General features: G+C 36.1%; 1 protein-coding gene across 1 annotated transcript; it reads right to left on the bottom strand.

Annotated features, from left to right (window-relative positions):
• Positions 1-10,510: 10,510 nt before the first annotated feature.
• On the bottom strand, positions 10,511-11,584 carry LOC123269061. Its single transcript, XM_044734559.1, has 2 exons — positions 11,550-11,584; positions 10,511-11,432 (listed from the first exon to the last, which is right to left on the bottom strand). The coding sequence occupies exons 1-2, from the start codon at positions 11,582-11,584 to the stop codon at positions 10,511-10,513; spliced, it is 957 nt and encodes a 318-aa protein (XP_044590494.1).
• Positions 11,585-23,330: the final 11,746 nt, after the last annotated feature.

The following is a 23,330-nucleotide window of genomic DNA, read 5'->3' as shown; positions in this document are numbered from 1 at the left end:
ACGTGTGTAACGACACTCTGAGGCCCGGTACCATTGGGTTGTGTGAATTTGTGTGTGTGTTCGTGACCTCACCACGTGGGAATTGATACCGTGCTTTAGATCCGTGTTGTTTATTTTTATGATTATTGAATTGGACGTTCGATAAATTTGGAGTTGTTACGACAACTAGCCCGACCGACGTGCCATCTCCGAGCGCGAGCCCAAATTACCTCGAGCTTCTTCATTTACCCTCGACTTAATTGATTTACCGACCGTGAGTGTTACCCGCCGCGAGCCGCCGAAAATTTGAAATAATTAAATGTGTCAAAATTAATTTCGATGAATATTTGAATTTTTCTTTTGTTGTTTGCGGCGACAATTGAACTTATTGTTAGTTATAAGTAATTAACTTACTCAGGCGTTAATTTTTTTTATCATTTTTTTCTTAAAATTGTTTTATTGTTACGATCGATCAATTTGAGAGTAATTAATTGTTCATTCAGTCGCATTAATGATTATTACCCAACCCAAGGTTAATTAATTGTTTAATCATTAAGTATTAGTACTTTTATTTAATTTAAAATGAATTAAATTGTTTATTTCGCCGCTCAATCAGTTATTAACCAAATTGAGATTAATCTATCATTTATTCACTAGTATTATTACTCTTATTTAATTTGAAGAAAAATAAGTTGTTTATTCCGCCGTATAATTAGTTATAAATTAATTTGAGAATTTTGATGAGCCGATGATGTACCGAAGTTAATTATTCTTTTGATTTTTTTTTTGTGTTACTTTGAATTCGATTATTTTTAGTATCGATTAATTGATTATGTCAACGTAATACTAATTATAGTATATCATATTATATTATAGTATATTACTATTTGCGAGTTATCGACTGATCACAGCTATAATTTTTTTCATTTGTTATTATTGTCGTTACTTCGACGAGAATTAAATCGTTACTATACAAATTTGGCGACACCTTATGAATTATATTGGCGACTGCTAGAATAAATTGTTAACTGAACATTCGGTAATCAATTTTTTTTTAACTTCTTCCCTCCCCGAGATCACGTAGATTTAATACTTTTGCTTTTCGCCGATTATTCGAATTTTTGAATCTCTTCGTCGCCGACCCGCCGCCCGACGACGATCAACAACGACTTCGAATCGTGGAACGGTAAGTTCCTGGCACCCAACTACCTTCGAAACCCAGGTAAGCCAATTTAGGTGGTGCTCTCCGGCCCTGTCGACGCCAGTGCCGGCGAAATCCCATTATAATATATATATATATATATATACTAGCTGACCCGACAAACGTTGTTTTGCCATGTGAATAATTTCTAGAGAATTTCTAGTGTCGAAAGAAAATTACTAACTTATTGGAAGTGTATAAGGATGATTAATTGTTTTAATTTATTAAAAGTAATAATTGTTTATATAATTAATTAATTACATAATATTAATCTCTTAATGCTGCAGCGTGAACAATATTTTTTGTTAGCCCGTCTTTAGCTAATACAAACAAACTTGATGGTTTACCCACTCGAGAGCATGCAACGTATAATTGTCCGTGTGAAAAACATGGTGTGCTCAAATCTAAGCCACAAACAGACATTGTTTGGCCTTGGGATTTATTAATAGTCATTGCAAATGATAATCTAATTGGAAATTGAATACGCTTAAATTGAATTGGCACATCTGTGGGTATAATAGGTATTCGTGGTATCAATATATTTTCTACTCAAAACTTGCCATTTAAAATGGTGCCTTCGATAACGTTTTTCATTAATTTTTTAATGACTAATCGCGTACCGTTGCATAGCCGTGGCGGGTTCAAATTACGAAGCAAAATAATTGGAGATCCAACTTTCAATTGTAAGTTATGTGGTTGCATGCCTGGCAAATCTAGTGAGTTCAAAAACTCTGTTGGAAAATTTACAGCTTCAGTGTCATCGCAAACTGTACCAATAGATTTATATGATACCAAGTCCCCTGGCAATAACTGTTGTATCTTCAGATTTAAAATGTCAACGTCCACATTTTTTGCAGCTAACATTGCTCTTTCTGCAAGCCACTCGAGATTTATTTAATTTGTGTGTACATCGGGAAATATTTGTTCAATGAGAGCATCTTGCGAATCAATGATTGTGCAGAAATCATTCGCTAATTTTATGTATCCAGTTTCGGCTATAGTGACTTTTCCATCGCCAATATCTAAGAGTTGTTTTGAGAATGTTTCAGCGGATGGATCTTAAAGTATTTGAACGCGAATATTTACTTTCAGCTGTACTATTTCAACATTACGCCACAATGTCGATGATTTTAAGCAGGCGTTGATTTCATCAGCGTATGTTGAACGTGGAATGACGGGAAGTGTTTGTCTGAAGTCACCTGAAAGGACTAACAGAGTGCCACCAAATAGTATGTCGTTGTTTTTAATATCTTTCAATGTCCTGTTCAACGCCTCAAGCGAATGTTTTTGTGCCATAGTACATTCATCCCAGATGATAATTTTACACTGTTTCAGCACTGTGGCTATGGACGATTGTTTTAACTTCCCGCTAAGAAAACCGAAGATTTTCAAAAATCGGGAAGTTATTGTTTTCACCCCGTTTTGCAAAAATCGAGTTTTCATCAGATCTCGACGTTTGAAGGTCACAGGAAGCTTCCCTGTGACCTTCAAACGCGAGGTTGTCACAGTGTCTGTATGTGTGTGTGTGTGTGTGTGTGTTTTTTTTTTTTTTTTTTTTTTTGTAGGGGGGGGAATCCTTTTTACGGATTCTAGGCATAGCTGTTTGGCCTGGATATGTGGCGACTCGACGCAGCGTCATACTAACTCGACACTAACGCCCCTACCCACTAAACCCTAAACCCCTTTTCCTTCTTTCCTCTAATCCCTCATGGAAACCGCCGTCAGGCATTACTTCGTGAAGGGAGGATCTAGCTACTGCTCTTCCTTCTGATGGCTAAGGTGTTAACTATCTTCCTTCTATCTTCTGTTATTTGCTCTTTTTCTTTCGGTGGAACGCAAGTCTTTAAGGACTTCTGTTGCAAACGTGTTGGTAGCGTTCCAGGCAGCTTCTGATGACAACATTGCTTCTACTAGTGAATCTGGTTGCATTCTCTGGTTCAGGATCCTCTCCAGTTCTTCACGCTGTGGATCGAAACGAGGACATACAAAGAAGACGTGCTCCGCGTCTTCAGCAGCTCCTGGGCAGGACGGGCACTCCGAAGAGTCATCGTGCTTAAAGCGGTGTAGATACTCTCGAAAACACCCATGTCCCGACAACATCTGCGTAAGATAGTAATTGACCTCACCGTGATTCCGGTTAAGCCAAATGTCGACCCGAGGTATGAGACGGTGCGTCCACCTACCCTTCTCTGCAGCATCCCATTGTAGTTGCCATCGGCCTATGCTCTTCTGCCGTTCTCCAATTCTAAGTTCTTCCGGGCTCAGTGCAGTTGACCTTTTTCGTTGGTAAAGGGCCCGTCTTTCCTCTGCTAGAACTCTAAGAGGTAGGGTTCCAGCAATGACGCACACTGCTTCTTCTGATATAGTGCGGAAGGCACTAGCTACTCGTAGGGCACTCAGTCGGTATATTGGTCCAGCTTTTCTCCATGATTCTTGGGTTTCCAGTGCATCAGCCCAAATGGATATTCCGTAAGTGAGCACTGATGTGACTACTGATGACAATAGTAGCCTCCTGCTCTGCATTGGGCCTCCGATGTTAGGCATCAGCCGTGCGAGACTAGCCCTCACTACTGACGCTTTGGCACTGACATGTTCCACCTGCTGTTTGAAGTTGAGTCGTGCATCCAGCATCACTCCCAGATAACGGATAAATGGTTGTGATGTGATTTCTCGGTCACCGACATTAATCTTAATTGTTTCAACTTCTTTTCGGCTGGTAATAAGCACTGCTTCGGTCTTCTGCTTGGCCAGTTGTAGGTTCACTGTATCCATCCACTGGTTGATCTTCTCAAAAGTGATGTCAAACAGATGTTGAATCTCGTCGAGGTGTTTGGCGACGATCACTGCGGCAACATCATCCGCATACGCTACCAGTTTGACACATCTTGGAAGCTTCAGTCTCAGGAGCCCGTCATACATGATATTCCACAGAAGTGGACCAAGAACAGAGCCCTGTGGCACACCACCGGTTATATCATACTCTTTTGGACCATTCTTTGTATCGTATTTCAGCACTCTATCTGTAAAATAGCTAATCACTAGTCTGCGAAGATATGTTGGCACGTTCTTCTCGTCGAGAGCTTGCATGATGCAGTCCCAATTAGCGGAATTGAAAGCATTTTTGATGTCCAAGGCAGCCACCAGGCAGTACTTCTTCGTTCCACCCTTCCATCTAGTCCCTGCGATTGCCTCTTTGGCCGTTTTAACAACCAGGTTGATCGCGTCCAGGGTTGATCGTCCTTTCCGGAATCCATACTGGTTGTCTGCCAAGAGTGGGTCGACTACTGCATCTATTCACTGATGGATGATACGCTCAAATATCTTACCCGCCGTATCTAGCATGCAGAGTGGTCGGTAAGATGACGGTTCTTCTGGCGGTTTCTTTCCTTTAGGTAAAAGTACTAACCGTTGCTGTTTCCACTTACGAGGAAAAGTCCCCTCCTTGAGGCATGCATTGTAAGCGTCTAGAAATAATGTTGGTGCTGCCTTTATGATGGTTTTCAAGGCTATATTAGGGATTCCGTCCAATCCCGGTGCTTTATTATTTCCTACCCGATTACAGGCCTCCAACAATTCTTCTTCAGTGACAGGTGGAATGTCGTCCAGTTCATCTTGCGTTGACTGATAATTGAGACTGTGTTGCTGTGGAAACAGCGCAGTGACGATTTTCTGAAGGAGTTGGGGACACGTAGGTGACGGCATTTGTTGTTTCTTCAGGTGCGTCATGACCACCTTATACGGCCGACCCCACACGTCTTTGTCGACCTCGTATATGAGCTCTTTCCAGCATCTTCTTTTGCTCTCTTTTATGGCCTTATTAAGTTCACGACGAGCTTTTTTGTACTCTGCGATCAGCACTGCAGAGTAAGGTCGTTGATAGCCACGCTGTGATATTCTTCTCTTTCGATGACACTCTTTACGGAGGTTGCTGATATGATCATTCCACCAGTGTACCGCAGGTCTTGAATTCACAACACGTTTGCGAGGCATACTGGCATCACAAGCTTGTGTTACTCGCATCATCAGAGCCTTAGTATGTTCTTCTGCACATCCAGTCTCTATCGGATCACTATCGAGGGCTGTTAGCAATACTTCTGGGTCAAGAGATTTCACCTTCCAACCGACGGTGTTAAATTGCTTGATAGGCCCCCGGAGGTTCTGGTCGTTTGACGTTTCCCAGAGTATCGCATGATGGTCACTGGCAGTGTAGATGTCCAGTACCTTCCAGTTAGTGTTACCTTTAGCAAGGCTGGTACTGACAAAAGTGACGTCTACAATCGAGCTTGCGTCACCTTTGGTGTAGGTCGGCGTGTCACCACTGTTGAGCAAGACTACATCTAGTGTAGAAAGAGCTTCTAGCAGCTCTCTTCCTCGTGCATTAGTCTGCTTACTGCCCCAGTCCACTGCCCAGGCGTTAAAGTCCCCGGCTATCGCCACTGGATGATGTTGCTTCGCGTCCTCAGTCAGTCGATCCAAGAAGTCAGTAAACTCAGCAATTGAGAGGCTAGGTGGTGCGTAGCAGCTGTAAAAACGGATGCCATCTACTGATGCTGCTACAAAGCCAGCGCTGCCATTGGTAGTTACACTCTGGAAAGGGAGCTTACCACAAGCCCAGATCACAGCTTTCGTGGTGATATCCGTCTCCCAAGGTTGTCCAGCTAAATGTTTATATGGCTCCGATAAAAGCACAACGTCGAGCTTTAATTCCCGTACTGTCTGCATAAGCAGGTCATGCGCAGCTTCGCAGTGATTGATGTTAAGCTGCAGTATCCTCATGTTCGTTTATTTGTCAGCTTCTGGAGTGCTTCTTGGAAGACTGGACATCGGCCAGAACCAGACCGGTGAGCAGTGTCCTGAGAGCCAGGTTTTTTCGCACATAACGCACATTTCACTTTATTTTGGCATTGAGTGTGTGTGTGTGTGTGTGTGTTTTTTTTATCTTAGGGGGGGGGGAATCCTTCTTACGGATTCCAGGCATAGTTGTTTGGCCTGGATATGTGGCGACTCGACGCAGTATCATACTAAAACTCGACCCTAACGCCCCTACCCACTAAACCCTAAACCCCTTTTCTTCTTTCCTCTAATCCCTCATGGAAACCGCCGTCAGGCATTACTTCGTGAGGGGAGGATCCAGCTACCGCTATTCCTTCTGGTGGCTAATGTGTGTGTGTGTGTGTGTGTGTGTGTGTGTGTGTGTGTGTGTGTGTGTGTGTGTGTGTGTGTGTGAAAGTATGTGAACCGCTTATAACTTTTGAACGGCTTGACCGACTTCATCGCGGTTGGTGCCATTCGAAAGGGCTTGACTAAACTAAGATTTTGAAAACTATTTGGACCGATTCAGATCAATAGATTTTGAGAAATCTTAAAAAAACTGAAAAAAAAATTTTTTTCAAATGTGGTTTTTTTGGAATAACTTTTAAACGGCTTAAAGGTTCAATTCCAAAAACTAATCAGCTCTTAACCTCAAAAAACCACGTCGATCGCCACCAGTCCGGTCAAAATCGGTTGATTCGTTCGAGAGATATCGTGAACGAAAGAAAACCGAAAAAAGTGTTTTTTCGGAATAACTCCAAAATTCCTAGCGCGATCAATTCAAAATTTGAGATTCTTTGTGAGGCTTGAAAAACTGCGTCGAATGCTTCTAACCGCGTAAAAATCGGTTTATTCATTCAAAAGTTATTGCGGTTTAAAAATTCAAGAAATAGTGTCTTATCAAATCTCTATCAGACTTTCGAGCTCGAAGTGCTTTAAAGCATAGAAAAGCAATCTCTTTGAGCTCGGAGAGCTCAAAATAACCCATAAATTATATTTTTGAGCTCGAAGAGCTCAAAAACGTCATTGGTGCAATTTTAAGCGCCTAAGTATGGAATTAGCGGGAAGTTGCAGGGATGGCCTTCAGGGTCAACCGTTTTCCTAATTTTTAACTTCCCGCTAAAAATCTCAGATTTTCAAAAATCGGGAAGTTATTGTTTTTACCCCGTTTTGCAAAAATCGAGTTTTCATCAGATCTCGACGTTTGAAGGTCACAGGAAGCTTCCCTGACTACCCCCGCGATGTTGTCACTATGTCTGTATGTATGTATGTGTGTGTGTGTGTGTGTGTGTGTGTGTGTGTGTGTGTGTGTGTGTGACTATGTGACTCGCTTATAACTTTTGAACGGTTGAACCGATTTCATCGCGGTTGGTGCCATTCGAAAGGGCTACGCTGAACTTAGATTTCCTGAGAATTTGAACCGATTCGGACCGATAGATTTTAAGAAATCTTGAAAATCTTAAAAATAAGAAAAAATCATTTTTGAAAGTAGTTTTTGGAATATCTTTTAAACGGCTCTATCGATCAACTTCAAAACTAATCCGCCCTTAAGCTTGAAAAACCACGCCGATCTGCGTCAACCCGATCAAAATCGGTTGATTCGTTCGAGAGATAGCGTGAACGAAAGAAAACCGAAAAACCGAAAAGTGTTTTTTCACATAACTTCGTCATTTCTTCTCGGATCACTTTTGATGACATAGCATAATTTATAGAGCTTAAAAAACCGCATCGATTGCCGCCAAAAACGTAGAAATCGGTTAATTAGTTCAAAAGATATCGTCAATAAAAGATTTGAAAACAAGTGTTTTTAAAATCACTGCGACATTTTTAACTTCCCACTAACAAAATCGAAGATTTTCAAAAATTAGGAAGTTATTGTTTTCACCCTGTTTTGAAAAAATCGAGTTTTCATCAGATCTCGACGTTTTAAGGTCATAGGAAGCTTCCCTGACTACCCTCGCGATGTTGTCACTGTGTCTATATGTATATATATATATATATATATATATATATATATATATATGTGTGTGTGTGTGTGTGTGTGTGTGTGTGTGTGTGTGTGTGTGTGTGTGTGTGTGTGTGTGTGTGTGTGTGTGTGTGTGTGTGTGTGTGTGTGTGTAAACTTCTCATAACTTTTGAACGGCTTGACCGATTTGATCGCGGTCGTTGCCATTCGAAAGGGTTTGACTAAACTAAGATTTTGAATACAAGTTGGACCGATTCGGGCCGATCAATTTTGAGAAATCTTAAAAAAACTGCGGTTTTTTTTTAATAACGTTCAAACGGCCTGACCGATCAATTCCAAAAACTAATCAGCTCTCAACATCGAAAAACCACGTCGATCGCCACCAAGCTGGTTAAAATCGGTTGATTCGTTCGTGAGTAATCGTTGACGAAAGAAATCGAAAAAAAGTGTTTTTTTCGAATTACACCCAAATTTCCGGTCTGATCAATTTGTGTTTGAAAACATATCATAGAATTTGAAAGACTGCGTTGAATTCCGCCAACCGCGTGAAAATCGGTTCATTCATTCAAAAGTTATTGCGGTTTGAAAATTCAAAAAATAGTTTTATGAAACTCCTATCAGATTTTTGAGCTCGGAGAGCTCAAAACTACACGAAAATCATATTTTCGAGCTCGAAGAGCTCAAAAACGTAATAAGTGCAATTTTGAGCGCTTAATTACGAAAGTAGCGGGAAGTTGCAGGGATGGCCTTCAGAGTCAACCGTTTTCCTAATTTTTTTTACTTAACAAACGTAATGGCAAAAATATTTTATTCAACTCTATGAAGCACAAAAGATTTATAGGTTATGTTTTAGATCTCAATATAAAAGAGCCGTATATATTTTATAAATTAGAACATACTCTAGTAAACCGGCTGTAGGTAAGTCTGTAATTATCATGCCCTAGGTTATCGATCGTATTGACGTATTAAAATTTGAATCTTAATCGTTGTAATGGTAAATTTGGACAATATATAGAGAATATAATACCTTAAAATCATATAATTACATTAATTATGTTATATAAATAATATTTATGAAAAAAAAAATTTCTGCATTTTTAAAATGTTGAAAATTTTTTTTCAACTAAATAAAAAATAGAAAAAATCGGCCCACTCTGGGATACACGGGGATAATTGTAGAATTGATTGAAGTTTTTTTTGAAAAAAAAAAAAAAAAAAATTGAGAATGACGAACTTCGAAAAATAACGATTTTATACAAAAAAACGCGATTATTTCATAGAAGCGATCATGTTAAATTTTTTTTATTTATTTTTTCGAAAAATTCAATTAAAAACAAAAATTTTGAAAAACAAAACGTCCCGAAAGGTCAATTTTTGAGAGAGTTATGGCTATTTGAAAATAAAAGAGCCATTTTTTTGAAAGCTTCATAACTTTTTTTGGGTTGGATAAAAAAATTTGAAAAAATTCTGAAAAACGTCTTTCATCGAGTAGAAAAAGGTAAAAAATTTTCAGCGAAATCTAAAGGGGTAAGGTTCAAAAGTGGTCGATTTGGCATGGAATACCCCATATATATATAATAATTAGCTGTTTTATGCTTTTGAGCTCTTCAAACTCCCAATTACAGCTTTTACACTTTTGCGATCTCTTCAAGCTCGAAAATCTAGTAGTCGTTAAAAAAATACGTTCAGCTTCACGCTACGAGAATTGAAAAGTTTCGGAAATTGAGGTCCTAGGAAGCTTCCCTGACTATTCCCGCGATGGTGTTTGTATATCTGTATGTATGTATGTTAGTGTATGTGTACATCATAGAATTTAAAAAACTGCATCGAATAGCGCGTGAAAATCAGTTTTTTCATTCAAACGTAATTGCAGTTTGAAAATTCTAATAACAGTGTATTATGAAACTCCCATCAGACTTTTGAGCTCAAGGAACTCAAAAGTTTAGAACAGCTATCACTTTGAGCTTGGAAAGCTCAAAGCAACACATAACTCATATTCATGAGCTCGCAGAGCTCAAAAACATCATACGTGTAATTTTAAGAGCTTAGATATAGAATGAGCGGGAAGTTGCAGGGATGGCCTTCAGGGTCAATCGTTTTTCTAATTTTTTTTATGTTGTACACTGCGTCAGGGTTATTTTGAATATTTAGTGGTAGCTTAAATACTGAATGAGCTGTTCTGCCTCCATCCAATAAAGTTGCCGCAATGCCCGATGATGCAACGGCCAATGCGATTCCATTATTAGATCGTATTTTGGCGAGAATTAGCGAAATAAGGAATGTCTTGCCAGTTCCACCTGGTGCATCTAAAAAGAAGAACCCACCTTGTCCTGCTGAAACTGCGAGCATAATGCGGTCGTAAATGGTTCTTTGTTCCTCATTCATTAGTGGAACATTGCGAGAAACGATCGCCGCCGTTACTACAGTGTTGTACTGCATTTCACGATTCATTTCAGTGTTCATTAAATCAGTTGCACCTCGATTTGGCGAATTCGTACCGAAATGACTGAATGGTAAGTTGGCAATGATAATGCAAAGATCCTCAATAGCAATCAATGCTTCATTGTACGATGTTGATGCAATATATCATCAGTCATTGAATCTTTGTGATTATCCCGCAATATCTCTGCTCGGGCTGGAAAACATGTAGTCAACACTATAGCGAATAGTAGACGAATTTGTATTGCTGTACAGTTCAATGCTGCTTCAGCAAGCATACATTCCCACTGATTGTCATCTTCTAGCAAGCCGAGTGCAAGGCATGCATCTTTATACGTTGTATACTGTTGCCTATTCACTTTACGTATATCTTGAAATGACAATGGGCCAGTAACATTAACCAACAATAGTCGAAGATAAAAGCACTCAGTCTGTCTTGGATTCACTGTAAATACTCGCCTCAAGGCGTTTGATTTGAATAAATTGGGGCATGCATCAACTGGTGAGCCTTGCTTGCGGGGTATCCATTGTTTTGTTTGAGCCCATGTGAAATAGCGTGGTACTTGTGAATAGAGTAAAGTACGTGCAAAGGCACCAAAATCATCCGCACGAATACACAATTCAAAAAATTCAGTAAGTGTAGTTTTTGGTGGATTTATAGCACGATCAATCGCTGTCTCGTTCGTGAGATATACACGCTGACCATTTTCAAGATGAACGGCTAACTGAACAACTGCTGGATCCCGTTCATGAATTGGAAAACTAAAGATACGCCAAACAGCTTCATTGGAGCTGATGTACCGACCTATTTGGTAGAGCGTTATTTCATCGTTTTTATTTACTAGAGGAGCATTCACATTGGTATTTTCCACTCTAAACACCACCATGTCACTGCCTTTATGGACATACTTGCAAATGTATTTGATGCTCTTCACAGAACTGCAGAACTCAACATTAATATGAGCATTGTATGTTTTGCTCAGCAGGGGCGAATATGGCACGACCCAACGATTGTCAATATCAATGTCTGTGTTGCTGATGTTTTTAATAAATGATTCGAATGGACTTCAGGAACACGTTAGAATATGGATCTGTGCCGATAAGCAAACCGTTCAATGGTTCCCGTGGTGTTTCAATTACAGGTAGTTGTACCTTCCCTGACGCGCAACACATCCCGGCTGGTTCATTTTTGAATTTCAAAGCATGACAATACGGGCATTCTTTGTCCATAGCACCAATTACTACTTTTGAATGAGCATAATATTCAATATCGGGCTCATACTGGAATGCTAGTCGCAGAAATGATGTAGCTACAAATGCTCGATGTGCATGTTGGCGTTGTTGGTCATTCGCTCTGCGTCTATTGACAGTAAAACGGTGTGATTGTCGTTGTTCTAATCTCATGACTTCATTGCGTTCAGCTCGTGTATCGTCTGATTGTTCTTGACGCAATTGCGCCATTCTCACACGCGCTCCAGTATTTTCTTCCTGAACTTGTTCTTCGGTTCTTTGGGCTCTTCTATTTCGAATGCTTCTAGATTTATTTGTATCACGGCTCAAATTGGCCCCTTTGCGTTTTGTTGGCATTGATCACTGTACATTACAAAACACACATGAATAGAACTGATTGAATTATATAATTATTATATTTAATTATTATATTAATCATTTATTTTATCTTTGATTACATTAAATATACATGTAAAAATTATATAGTTTCACGAAAGCGAAAAATTTTATGTTTTTTAATTATATCGAAAATACATATTGTTAGAAATAGTGAAAAAAAAAATTCGGTCGAAGTTAGAGCTCTTATAAGTAAACACAAAAAACAATTTCCCAATTGTAATTAAAATCTAACTTTCACCGAATTCGTTTTTCACCATTCCCAACAATATTTTCGTTATAAATAAGAAAGAATAATTTTTGATTTTATAATAAACGTAAAAAATAATTTATACTTACAACTCAATAGCCGTTGTTTGCGGGAACTCGTGACACGTGTTGAGTATTTTAGAGGTTATGTGAGTCACTTAATTAACTGATCGTGCGATTTACACTCAAAATTAATAATTTTATTAGTTATTAATAATTAATTATATTCAATAATATTAGTTATTAATAAATAAATAATAAAGTTACTCGAGAATATATTTGATATGAGAGTTACACTGAGATAGTAAAAATGTTTAACTACTACGCTTGAAGCATAAACACTAATAATAGCCGAAAACTATAGAGGTAACATCCCTACTCCGTGCTGTTTACAGGGTGAGAAGTGACACCGGTAGACACATGGAGGGGATAACTTACCAAGTGATAATAATTGATGTTATCGAGCGGGATAGAAAATGATAAAATTATGAAAATGACTATTAAAAAGCAAGGGCTGGTGATAAAAAAGTGCAAATTTAGAGTTGTATGTATTTTTTGATGCCACATAATAAAAAAAAAAAAAATTTTATCAAAAAAATAAAAACAAAATTTTTAGGGTGAACACCCCTTATCACTTAGAGGTTAGAAAAATAGATAGTAGCCGATTCTCAGGCTTACTGAATATGCATAAAAAATTTCATGAGAATCGGTCAAGCCGTTTCGGAGGAGTATGGGAACGAACATTGTGACACGAGAATTTTATATATTAGAAGATAGATATGTAATATAACGCGGCTTGTGGACACGATAGCGTCTACAATTCTTAACGGATTTAGATGAAACTCGGTACACATATTCTTTGGGTAATTTCAATTACCTTGAACGAGTTCGAAGATAAGCAAAATCGATCAATTAGTTTAAAAATGGCGGCCATTTAAAATTTTCAATATAGTGAAAATCACGTTTTTGGTCACTTCATTGATGTATAACTTTTGATTGAACAGAGATAGCTAATTTTTAAAAAATTCATGTGATAGCTCATAAAATTACCCTTAATTTGACGCATATAACATTGACATTTTGACCATTTTTAGTTATTTTATCAAAGTTAAGAGTGCAACTGAACCATTTTCAGACAATGTGTAGTACAACCGACTTATGAATGTTATTCTATCGAGAATTCTTAAGAGATCCTAACGAAATTTAGTATATAGATTCCTTGGACAATTAGCTTGCATGAGCCCTAAAATGAGCGAAATTCGTCAATAAGTTTAGAAATGGTAGCACCTCAAAACTATCAAAATAGTGAAAATCACGTTTTCGGTGCCTTAATTGTTGTATAACTTTCGATTGAAAAGAGATTACTAATTTTTGATAAATTCATGTGAAAGCTCATAAAATCGCCTTCAATTTGACGTTTATAACATTGACATTTTGACCATTTTTAGTTATTTTTTCAAATTTAAGAGTGCAATTGAACCATTTTTAGGCAATGTGTAGTACAACCGACTTATGTACGTCATTTTATCAAGAATTTCATTCAGTGAAATCTACCTTCCACTTCGGGTGTGGCCGAACAGCGTTTTTTTACAGTGAAACTGTTTTTGTACGGATTTCAATTTTTTTTTGTAACGACACGAAAATTATATTTTTGAGCTCGATGATTGTAAGATTCACATTAATAAAGAAGAGATATTAATAATAATAGTTTTAGTCAACAATAATATTAAAAGTAAAAACTATTATAATATTAATAATAATAATAATAGAACGTGAAATGAAATAAAGAAGTTTAATTTAATTATTTTAAGAATCCTCCGGATAATATAGCAATGAAAATTGAATGACGCTAGTGTCTGACGAGTAAGACGTGTTTACAACAGCTCTGTTAGATATTTGATATTTTTGTGTTGAGACATTAGTGATTGAATTGTTTTTATAAAAATTGTTGAAAATTAGTGATTCTTGCAGTTTTGAGCTAATAGTTAAACTCAAGTGTAGAGTTATTAAGTTGTAATTAGCTTGTGAAATACTGCAGTCCATGTGCGGCAGAATTGTGGCATAAACGCCAGAAAAACAGTAGAGTTTGTGGATTCTTACGATTTGGATGCATTTGATACGTTCGGACATAGACTCGAAGCTAGATGCTTTCAACGAACTAATAAGTGATGTTTTGGATGAAGTTGCGCCAGAGAAGACGTTTGTGGTGAATCGTCCTCTGATTCCTTGGTTGACAGTTGAATTGCGCAACTTAAAGAGGGAGAGAGATGCGTGCTATCGTGCTTCAAAACGCCGTAACTCGATATCTCTGTTTGCTAGATATGTGGAACTGAGACCTGATTTTAAACGGAGACTTTCGTCATCAAAGACTAAGTATCTGGAGCGTAAATTTGAGTCTTCATGCGGGACAAAATTATTTTGGAGGGAGATAGATAGCCTTGGGCTGACTAATAAAGGATCTCAATTGCATCATATTCCAACTATTTCTCCCGATTAATTAAATGCCTACTTTGCATCAGTGGCATCAGGTAATGTGCTTCCAAGTTTTGAGAAGTGTGTAGCGATTTTTGACTTGGAAGACATCGTTGAGAGTGAGCTGCAGTTCAATTTGAGTAATACTGACATTACTAGTGTTGAAAGGGCTATCAAGCGTATCTCGATAAATGCAAGAGGTTTGGATGATGTTTCAGTTCAAGAATACAAGGCCATTCTGAATGGGATATTGCCAGTGATTTTGTGCTTACTCAATGAATCTATTAATAATAGTGTTTTCCCATTAATTTGGAAGTGTTCGTTGGTAATACCTTTGCCGAAAGATAATTACCCATCGTTGCCATCGGACTACCGTCCAATATATTTGTTATGCGCACTATCAAAAGCATTAGAGAGAATTATTTATGATCAGGCTATAAAGTATTTGCAGGTGCATGATTTGATGGATCATAGACAAACAGGTTTTAAAGAGGGTATGGGAACTTAGTCTGCTGTCTTGAGGTTATCTGATGATATAAGATTAGGAATAGATCAGGGTGAGGTTACGATTGCGGTTTTTTTGGATTTTACGAAAGCATTTGATTCGGTTGATCACTCTTTATTGTTATTAAAGTTGGTCAGACTGGGGTTTTTGTTAAAATCAGTACAGTGGTTTCATTCCTACCTATTTGGACGAGCCGATTTGCAGATGACATGGTTATTTATTTGCGTTGTAAGCTAGCTGATGTAAATAAATATATTTTTTACATGAATGAAGATATTAAGTGTGTTTCAGACTGGTGTCAAGCGAATAGGCTGCGTTTAAATGTATTAAAGACTAAGGCAATGATATTTGGCAGTGCGGTAAATGTGTGCAATGTTAATGCAAGCATAGAAAATTTAAGATTATATTTAGATAATAGATTGATAGATTTTGTTACAAGCTACAAGTATTTGGGCGTAGTCTTTGATTGTACTCTTACTTATTTACAAATATAAATAATGCTGTGAAGCGGGAAAGAATAGGAGTTACGGTAATTATTACGTGAAGCGTTCCACATTCACGTAACAGGATATTGGTAGGAAAGGATTGAGAAAGGAATGTGAAGAGGATCATCTTAATGTGAGTTTATAGAATATGCGAGAAAAAATTATTAGATAGCTCGGACTGGGATTCGAACCCAGAACCTTCCGAAGACATGTCGGCTACTCTACCATTTGAGCTATCCGGTCTATACTAAATTTCCTTTCGCTTATTCTATATACATTAAGCCACACCGTCCATCTTACGGTAAGCATTTTTACAAATATAAATAATGCTGTGAAGCGGGAAAGAATAGGAGTTACGGTAATTATTACGTGGATATAGCTATATACATTAAGCCTTGGCTTGCGATAGTGTTTGCTGCCTCACCAACTAGTACATTTGACTTGTGCCGCTCATGTACATTTGACTTGAACCAATGGGAAAATGCTTTCCATTCTTCAAGTTTACCATCAAATTTGCGTAACTCACGTTTCGGCATTCTTGTCAGATTGTGGTCAAGAGTTTGATTGCTACTACTCTCTGAGATAGCAGGAGTCACCGATCTATCTCTGGTTGTCTCAGTAGTATTGTTTTGTAAAAGAATTGCTGTCGCTAATACGTCCATATAATTCTCGGTTATCTTGGTTTCTATTATATCATGGTTTCCATCAGGATCACTTGCCATGAGTTCCGCCGTAATATCCGGGAGTGCACTGAAAACGGCTTTCAAATTTTCAATTCGTTGCTGCAGCTTGGCTTGATTCAGAGGAGAATCAGTAAATTCTTCTATAAATGTTTGTATTCTTGTTATAGATGCTTTAATTTGACCTCGTCTAAATATTTGAGACATGTTTATTTGATTTTCTCGCGGTATTAGACTCTAATTAAATAACAATTTATGCTTATTTTAATTTCACTTCACTAGACTGTATACCACTTTTAGTTCGTTAAACCCGGCTTTGAGGACCATAAAATGTCGCTTAGAGATTTTTAACGACAATTTGTTAGGGGGTTATTTGTTTGTTTTAATGTTTTCTTTAGTTTATTTTATTTTAAAGATTAACGAATATATTAATTTCATTTTCTTTAGTTATAAAAAACAAATCAAGATCAACTAATACAAATTAATACATAAAATAGTGAAATTGAATTTAAAGTTTGGGAGCAAGACGTTCGCGGAGACGTTATGTTTGTATGTATTATCTGTTTTACGTTTATCGGTAGACTGTTGTAATTTTGTCAAAGTTTAAGTTTGTTTCTTACTGTCTAAGTCACTGCATTTAGAAGGGATGTTTTTACGTTTCTTGATTGGTCAGGAAAAGTTGTAGGCGTTTTAAAGGGTGTTGTCAATATGACGATAGTCGAGGTGACAAATTTAGATAGAGAAACATGCTTTGACTGAGTGAGATAGCATTAGTGGCCCAAAAGATCAGCTAGCGTGGGACTCATTTTTATCTCATGCTCTTTACTGAGGTCATAAATAATTTTATAAGGGTTCCAAATATGAAGTAATAGACATCTACTTAGATAAAAAAAAGTAAAAGTAAAGGATTAACGTAAAATCTTTTCTCAAATTTTGTAAAGAGTAAAATAAATAAAATAAAATATTTTTGGAAGGAGAACGTTTGTAAAATCATAAATTTAAGAGCGTGAGAGAATTTTCTTGTACAGTTGTTTTGCAGATGTTTTGAAAGTTATAAAAATTTTGTATTTAACAAACTTTTTATTTTACCGTACGTCTGTTAGTTATTTGTCTCGGTCTCGAACAAAAATGCTTGCTTCAATCACTTTTTTGAACATGACAATTAACAATTGCAATCTTTATTTTGGATCTTATTTAAATATTTTTTCTTGTAGAATTATTATGACTTTAAATTAAGTTATTTGTTTGTATTAAATAATATATTTGGATTTTATAACATTTGAAATTAAATCTAATTGTAAACCTTTAATTAGTTAAGTAATCTTGTAACCTATGTAAACCAATGTAATTTAAATATTGATGGCTTTGAGGGAGCTTAGGTTCCAGAGCCAAATAAATTTTTTTATCTATCTATCTATCTATCTATCTATACAAATTATGTACATTTATTCTACCAGGGGTGCCTGTGCATTACCTTCCTAGTACAGCTGTTTTTTCGGTAACTAACTTTGAACGACTTATGTTTTTTTTTTTTTTTTTTTTTTTTTTAATATTTCATAATTAAATGAGCATTATGAGTCGTGAACTTTTGGATTTTCCAAATTGAATTTTATAGAATGTCGCAATCGTCTGGAAATTTATTAATAATTTATTTATTACAAAAGTAATAAATAAACAAGTATACTTAAAGATTTTCAAAAAACTTTGCAATTTAAAATAATTTTTTTAAAACTGTTGAATTTTTATTCACTTTGCTATTCACAGTTGATCCGTTTTAAAATATTGGAAATAAATAATCCTAGTTGATTATAATATTTGCCACTAGCTGGCGTATAAGTCAAGAAGCGTGGAGTATATAATATTTACTTACGACCAATCCAAATTATTATTTTTGAATAGCGGAAGCTACACAGACTATAGTAAGCGTTACTTCCGTCAGAAAAAAAATCTGAAACGGACTAACTCTGATACTACAGAGTAGTATACTATCCGCAGAAAATTAATCTGTACCAACTTCGAAATAAAAATTTCGACCGAAATTAGTAAAATCTCTCGTAGAATCGAAAAACGGGGGAGCGAAAATTTTGTAAATTAGGATAACGCTAAATAATGAAAATAATAATATAGTTTTTGGTGTTTTATCGAAAGAACTAATAATTAAACTATTTAAAGTGAGTGTAAAGTGTTGATATGAACGTAGTAATAAAATTAATCGAGTTAAAAATATGGTGAGGTTATGTTGACATCTGACTCGAGAATAGAGGCACTTTAGCCTCACGCCTACACGTTCACACACATTATTACATATGTTGTTGAACGTGTACTTGGCTTGAGGCACTACAGTGCCTCCGGTTTAGGGTGTTTCAATTTTAGGCGACTTTTTTTTTTCAACGAAAAAACAGGCTGAAAACTTGCATGAAGGTGAGAACAGAAGCCTGTTCAAAGCGGAGCTCTTAATATTAATATTTAGAGGTGTCTGTCCCTAATTTTTCATTTTCCATTTAAATAACATAGGAAAAAAAATTCTTTTTTTTGTTTATTTTTCTAGCTCGGCATACGCACCTCCCATAAATAAGTCCATAGCATATTCTTGTAGAGAATTCAACGCTCTACAAAAAAGGTCTCTTACACCCCGACTAGAAATTTTAATGTAAGACTTATTGGGCCCTCGTTGGGTTTCCTAATAGGGACCCCACATGGGGATGTCGCGCAAAGTCCTATGCGGCCCTCATTGGGCGATCCCTCTCAGGTCCCAATGGAGAAATCCCCATCAGAGCCCAATCTAAATTTTGAAAGAAAAAATATTATGATTTTCGAAAAGATTAAAAATAATTTAGAACCATATACTCATTATATGATGATCTCGTTAGTAAATTTAATTTGAATTAAAATGAAATCGTTGATAGAAAAAATCTTTGTCGTGAGTTGGGCTCGAACTTGCGTCCTTAATAGCTTAATAGCTCGAACGCTAAGGACATTAAGGGGTTAGGACATTAAGGACATTAAGGGGTTAGGTCGGCTTCAGAGGTTCAAAAAAGGGTATTTTTACTATTTTTTTTTTTAGTATAGGGGAAGGACGGGCAAAACGGATATGTTAATTTAAAACTGAAATAACAAATATATATTATAATCATATATATTCTTCACTTTGGCTGATTGAAGTTTATAATTAAAGTAAAATAAAAATAAAAACAAAAAAATTCTTCTTCGAAATTAAAAAAAAAAAAAAAAAGTCAACATTATCCGTTTTGCCCTACCAGGGCGGGCAAAATGAATACTCAGGTCGCGTAAAACGAATACTGATTAGAAAATACATTTCAATCAAAACGATCGTCGCAAAAATATGAACCACATCCGGAATATGAAGAAAAAAATCAAATCTGCATCGTCCTTAACAACATTAAAATAATCAATGTATATTTACGATTTAAAATTTTAATTTTTTTCCTAAATTTCAATATTTATAAAAAAAAATTCTCACAAGTATGCAAAACCAATACTTTATCGATAACGGTAAGTGTAGTTACATAATAGATTGATAGATTACAGTCTAAAATGTTTCTATCGATCGACCAGCGATTTAAAACGATTATTCATTTTACCCGCCCTCTCCGTCTTGCCCGCCCGTCCCCTATACAATCATATATTTTATTTAACGAAGGATTATTGGACGAAGGATTTTTTTTTTATTTCAACTAATTTTTTCGAGCAAATACATGGCGAAAATTTGACCAAAAAATGTGTTTTTTTTTTTCAAAGTCTGTCAAAAATTCAAATTTTAATTTTTTTATTCTCCTTCGTCCAACAACGAGATTTATCCATGTACTAACGACATATGTTTGGATCTTTGATTTTAGATGAACCAATAATGAGTTATGCTGTCCACGGCAAGAGCATTTTTTTTTTTGAAACGTCAAGGGAGAAAATTTCAATGGGGAAATTGATTTCCCAATAGGGAAATCCCAATGAGGACCCAATGAGAACCCAATTGGGATAAAATGTATAAATACATACATATATAAACTTTTGAACCATATGCATTTTCAGAATCCGCTTGACGAGCTGAGTCGAAATATAGCAAAATTTTTCAAAAGTTCCGTCATGAGGACCAATGCAATAGTTAGATTTCTATGAAATTACTAAAAATTTTAAGAAGTTTTCTTCTCGTTGGGATTCATGTGGGATCTAAATGGGAATACCCAAGGTGGAAATAAAAAATTTTTTGCACTTTTTTTATAGTTGGGATTCATGTGGGACCAAAGTGGGAATGCCCAATGTAAAATTAAAAAATTTTTAGAAGTTTTTCTCTCGTTGGGATTCATGTGGGATCTAAATGGAAATATTCAACGTGAAAATAAAAAATTTTGTACACACAGTAAAAAAATTTGCGTCATTGAGTGACTTAGTGTTAAAAATTTCTGTATTAAATATTTAACACTTTTATGTGTAAATTGAAAATTTATTCTGTTAAATCAACACAAAAAAGTGTTAAATAATTAACATAAAAATTTTTGACACAAAATTTTTTAACGCAATGACGCAAAATTTTTTACTGTGCACTTTTTTCCTAGTTGGGATTAGGGCTTCAAACGAGAGCGAGATTTTTCTCGTCTCGTCTCGTTCTCGTCTCGGAAAAGCGAGAAGAGACGAGACGAGACATTTTTGAAAATGTTATGGACGATACCGAGATCACATATAGCGCAACCCGAGAGTCTCGTTCTTGGTCTCGTAAAATTTTTTTTATGAAGTTTTTATTAAAAAAATTAGAAAAAATCTACAAAGATAACAATAAATTTCACAAAGTATAAAATCTGGTGACCATCTGTGAAATAGTTTATTGTAACTTTAAAAAGAAAACTCAAAGTTGAAACTGTAATTTTTTGAGTATATGTATTAATATTTATATTCTATATCGTAGTTTTTCAATTCAAAACATCATGGCATCCTTAGCCATGTATGATTTTTTCATATTTTTACTTCAACTTGTTAACTCTTCTAATAGTTACTTATCAGTATCACTTTTCATAAATACTTTATTATTATTATTATTATTATTATTATTATGCTTTACTTGTACACCTCTCGGTTTTTTCAAGGCTGATTCCTCTTTTTCTCCTAGCTCTACGCTTTTTCTATTTCTCATATTGGACCTCAGCAAGTCCCACCCGACTTGTGCTTTCACTTGCACCCTGACTTCATTTCTACTTTTAATTTTTGCGGCTGTGGACCGACTTGTGCTTTCTGTACCGTATTCATCCTGAACCTCACCTTCTCAGGCTGTTGGAACAGAATCATGGGGAAACCACAGAGAAAACCCATGATAGTACAGTCGGAGCTGGGCTAAGTCTACAGTGATTGATAAGAAACTCTTCTTTATCGACCACTGGAGCATTAGGCCCCTCTCCTAGTGTGCAGAGATCCCTCGCGCTAGCCAACGCTGACTAAAGTGGTCACCCATTCAAATTGTTGCTTAAATGTGTGATCGCCCAAGTCAGACGTGTGCCACCCGGCTATCTCTGCCACTTCTAGAGGCTGGCAACGTAACGTAACGCACATATTTTTAATTATAATCACTGAAAAATATTGGTGCATGCTGGGATCGAACCCGGGTCCCACTCTTTCGAAAAGCGAGCACCGAGCCGACCAGGCCATTGCCAGCCTCATTTTTTCATAAATACTTATTTTTGCAGATTTTTACATTTTAGATTTGAATGATTCCTTTTAAAAGATCAATGGGTTCACTTATAATCTCGCTTGTGTATGTGTCTACAAGCGAGAGAGTCATAGATGTGTGTACTATTGAGGGGTTTTTTTTTACTCGAAATTTTCTACCTGGAAGACCCTCTTATTTACTACAGACATACAGTAAACTTTTCTTATATTTGACTCGTCCTTTTTCAACACCTATATAAAACAATTAAATATAAAGAGTTTCCATTATGATCACCAATGTGATTTGTCTAGATAATATTTCAAAAGAATATTAATTATTATGTTTGTTACAAATTTGCGATAATTAACGTTATTTTTCGAGAAAAATAAAATTTACTAATATAAAAACTAATCTCATTATAAATTCAGTACTTAACGGACAACTTTTATTGCCTCTATAGCGATGTTTTGAAAATTTAGTCTCTATTTGGACATCTGGAGAAATTTTTTGTTTTTTCCTGTACTTCTTGTAGTAAAGATATGAACAGTTATTGTATACATCTGTAGGAGTATATATAATAGAACTGGTCAAATACTCAAGTATTTAGTAACAAACTTATGTTAGATGCAAAAAAAATGTTTCAAGTATTCCGTAAAGATAAAATTTATGCTAAACTGCGTGACGAAAAATTGTTTATATTGACAAAATTATGTGGATCAGAGAAATTCTCTAAAGAGTTGTTCATCAGTTTTACAAAAACTTTTGAATAGTGAAGATTTACAATTTTCCGATTTCAGATACAGTAAATTGTTAACAAGTGTGATTGTTAGTGATAATAACCCAAATAAGAGGCAAAGATCTAATGAAAGTGAAGATGAAATAAGTGAATAAGTGAATATGATATTTGTTCTTAATATTTAGAACTAAGCGAGACAAGATGAGACAACTGGTAACGAGACGAGACCGAGACGAGACAACTAGTAACGAGACGAGACCGAGACTTGAACGAGACTTAATTTTTTCGGAATTTACGAGACCGAGACGAGATTTTTAGTACTCTCGCCTACTCTCGTCTCGTGTGAAGCCCTAGTTGGGATTTATGTGGGACCAAAGTAGGAATACCAAGGGGGAAAATGAAAAACTATTATCAGTTTTTCAATTTATCCCTTTGAAATCATTTGTGAATGCTTCTTTAAATCTCTCATCTCAACATTATCAACTATTGGCAAGACAGTTTTCGCCCACTTGTTATCCATTAATCTT

The sequence above is a fragment of the Cotesia glomerata genome, linkage group LG7 (assembly GCF_020080835.1).
Source record: "Cotesia glomerata isolate CgM1 linkage group LG7, MPM_Cglom_v2.3, whole genome shotgun sequence".
In the NCBI taxonomy this organism is placed as follows: domain Eukaryota; kingdom Metazoa; phylum Arthropoda; class Insecta; order Hymenoptera; family Braconidae; genus Cotesia; species Cotesia glomerata.
This window is presented reverse-complemented; position numbering and strand designations above follow the sequence as displayed.

Coding starts and splice junctions, on each gene's coding strand:
- LOC123269061 (XM_044734559.1), bottom strand. CDS start 11,584: ATGAACCAGCCGGGATGTGTTGCGCGTCAGGGAAG. Junction 11,433..11,549: donor TGTGTTGCGCGTCAGGGAAG/GTACAACTACCT, acceptor TAAAAACATCAG/CAACACAGACATTGATATTG.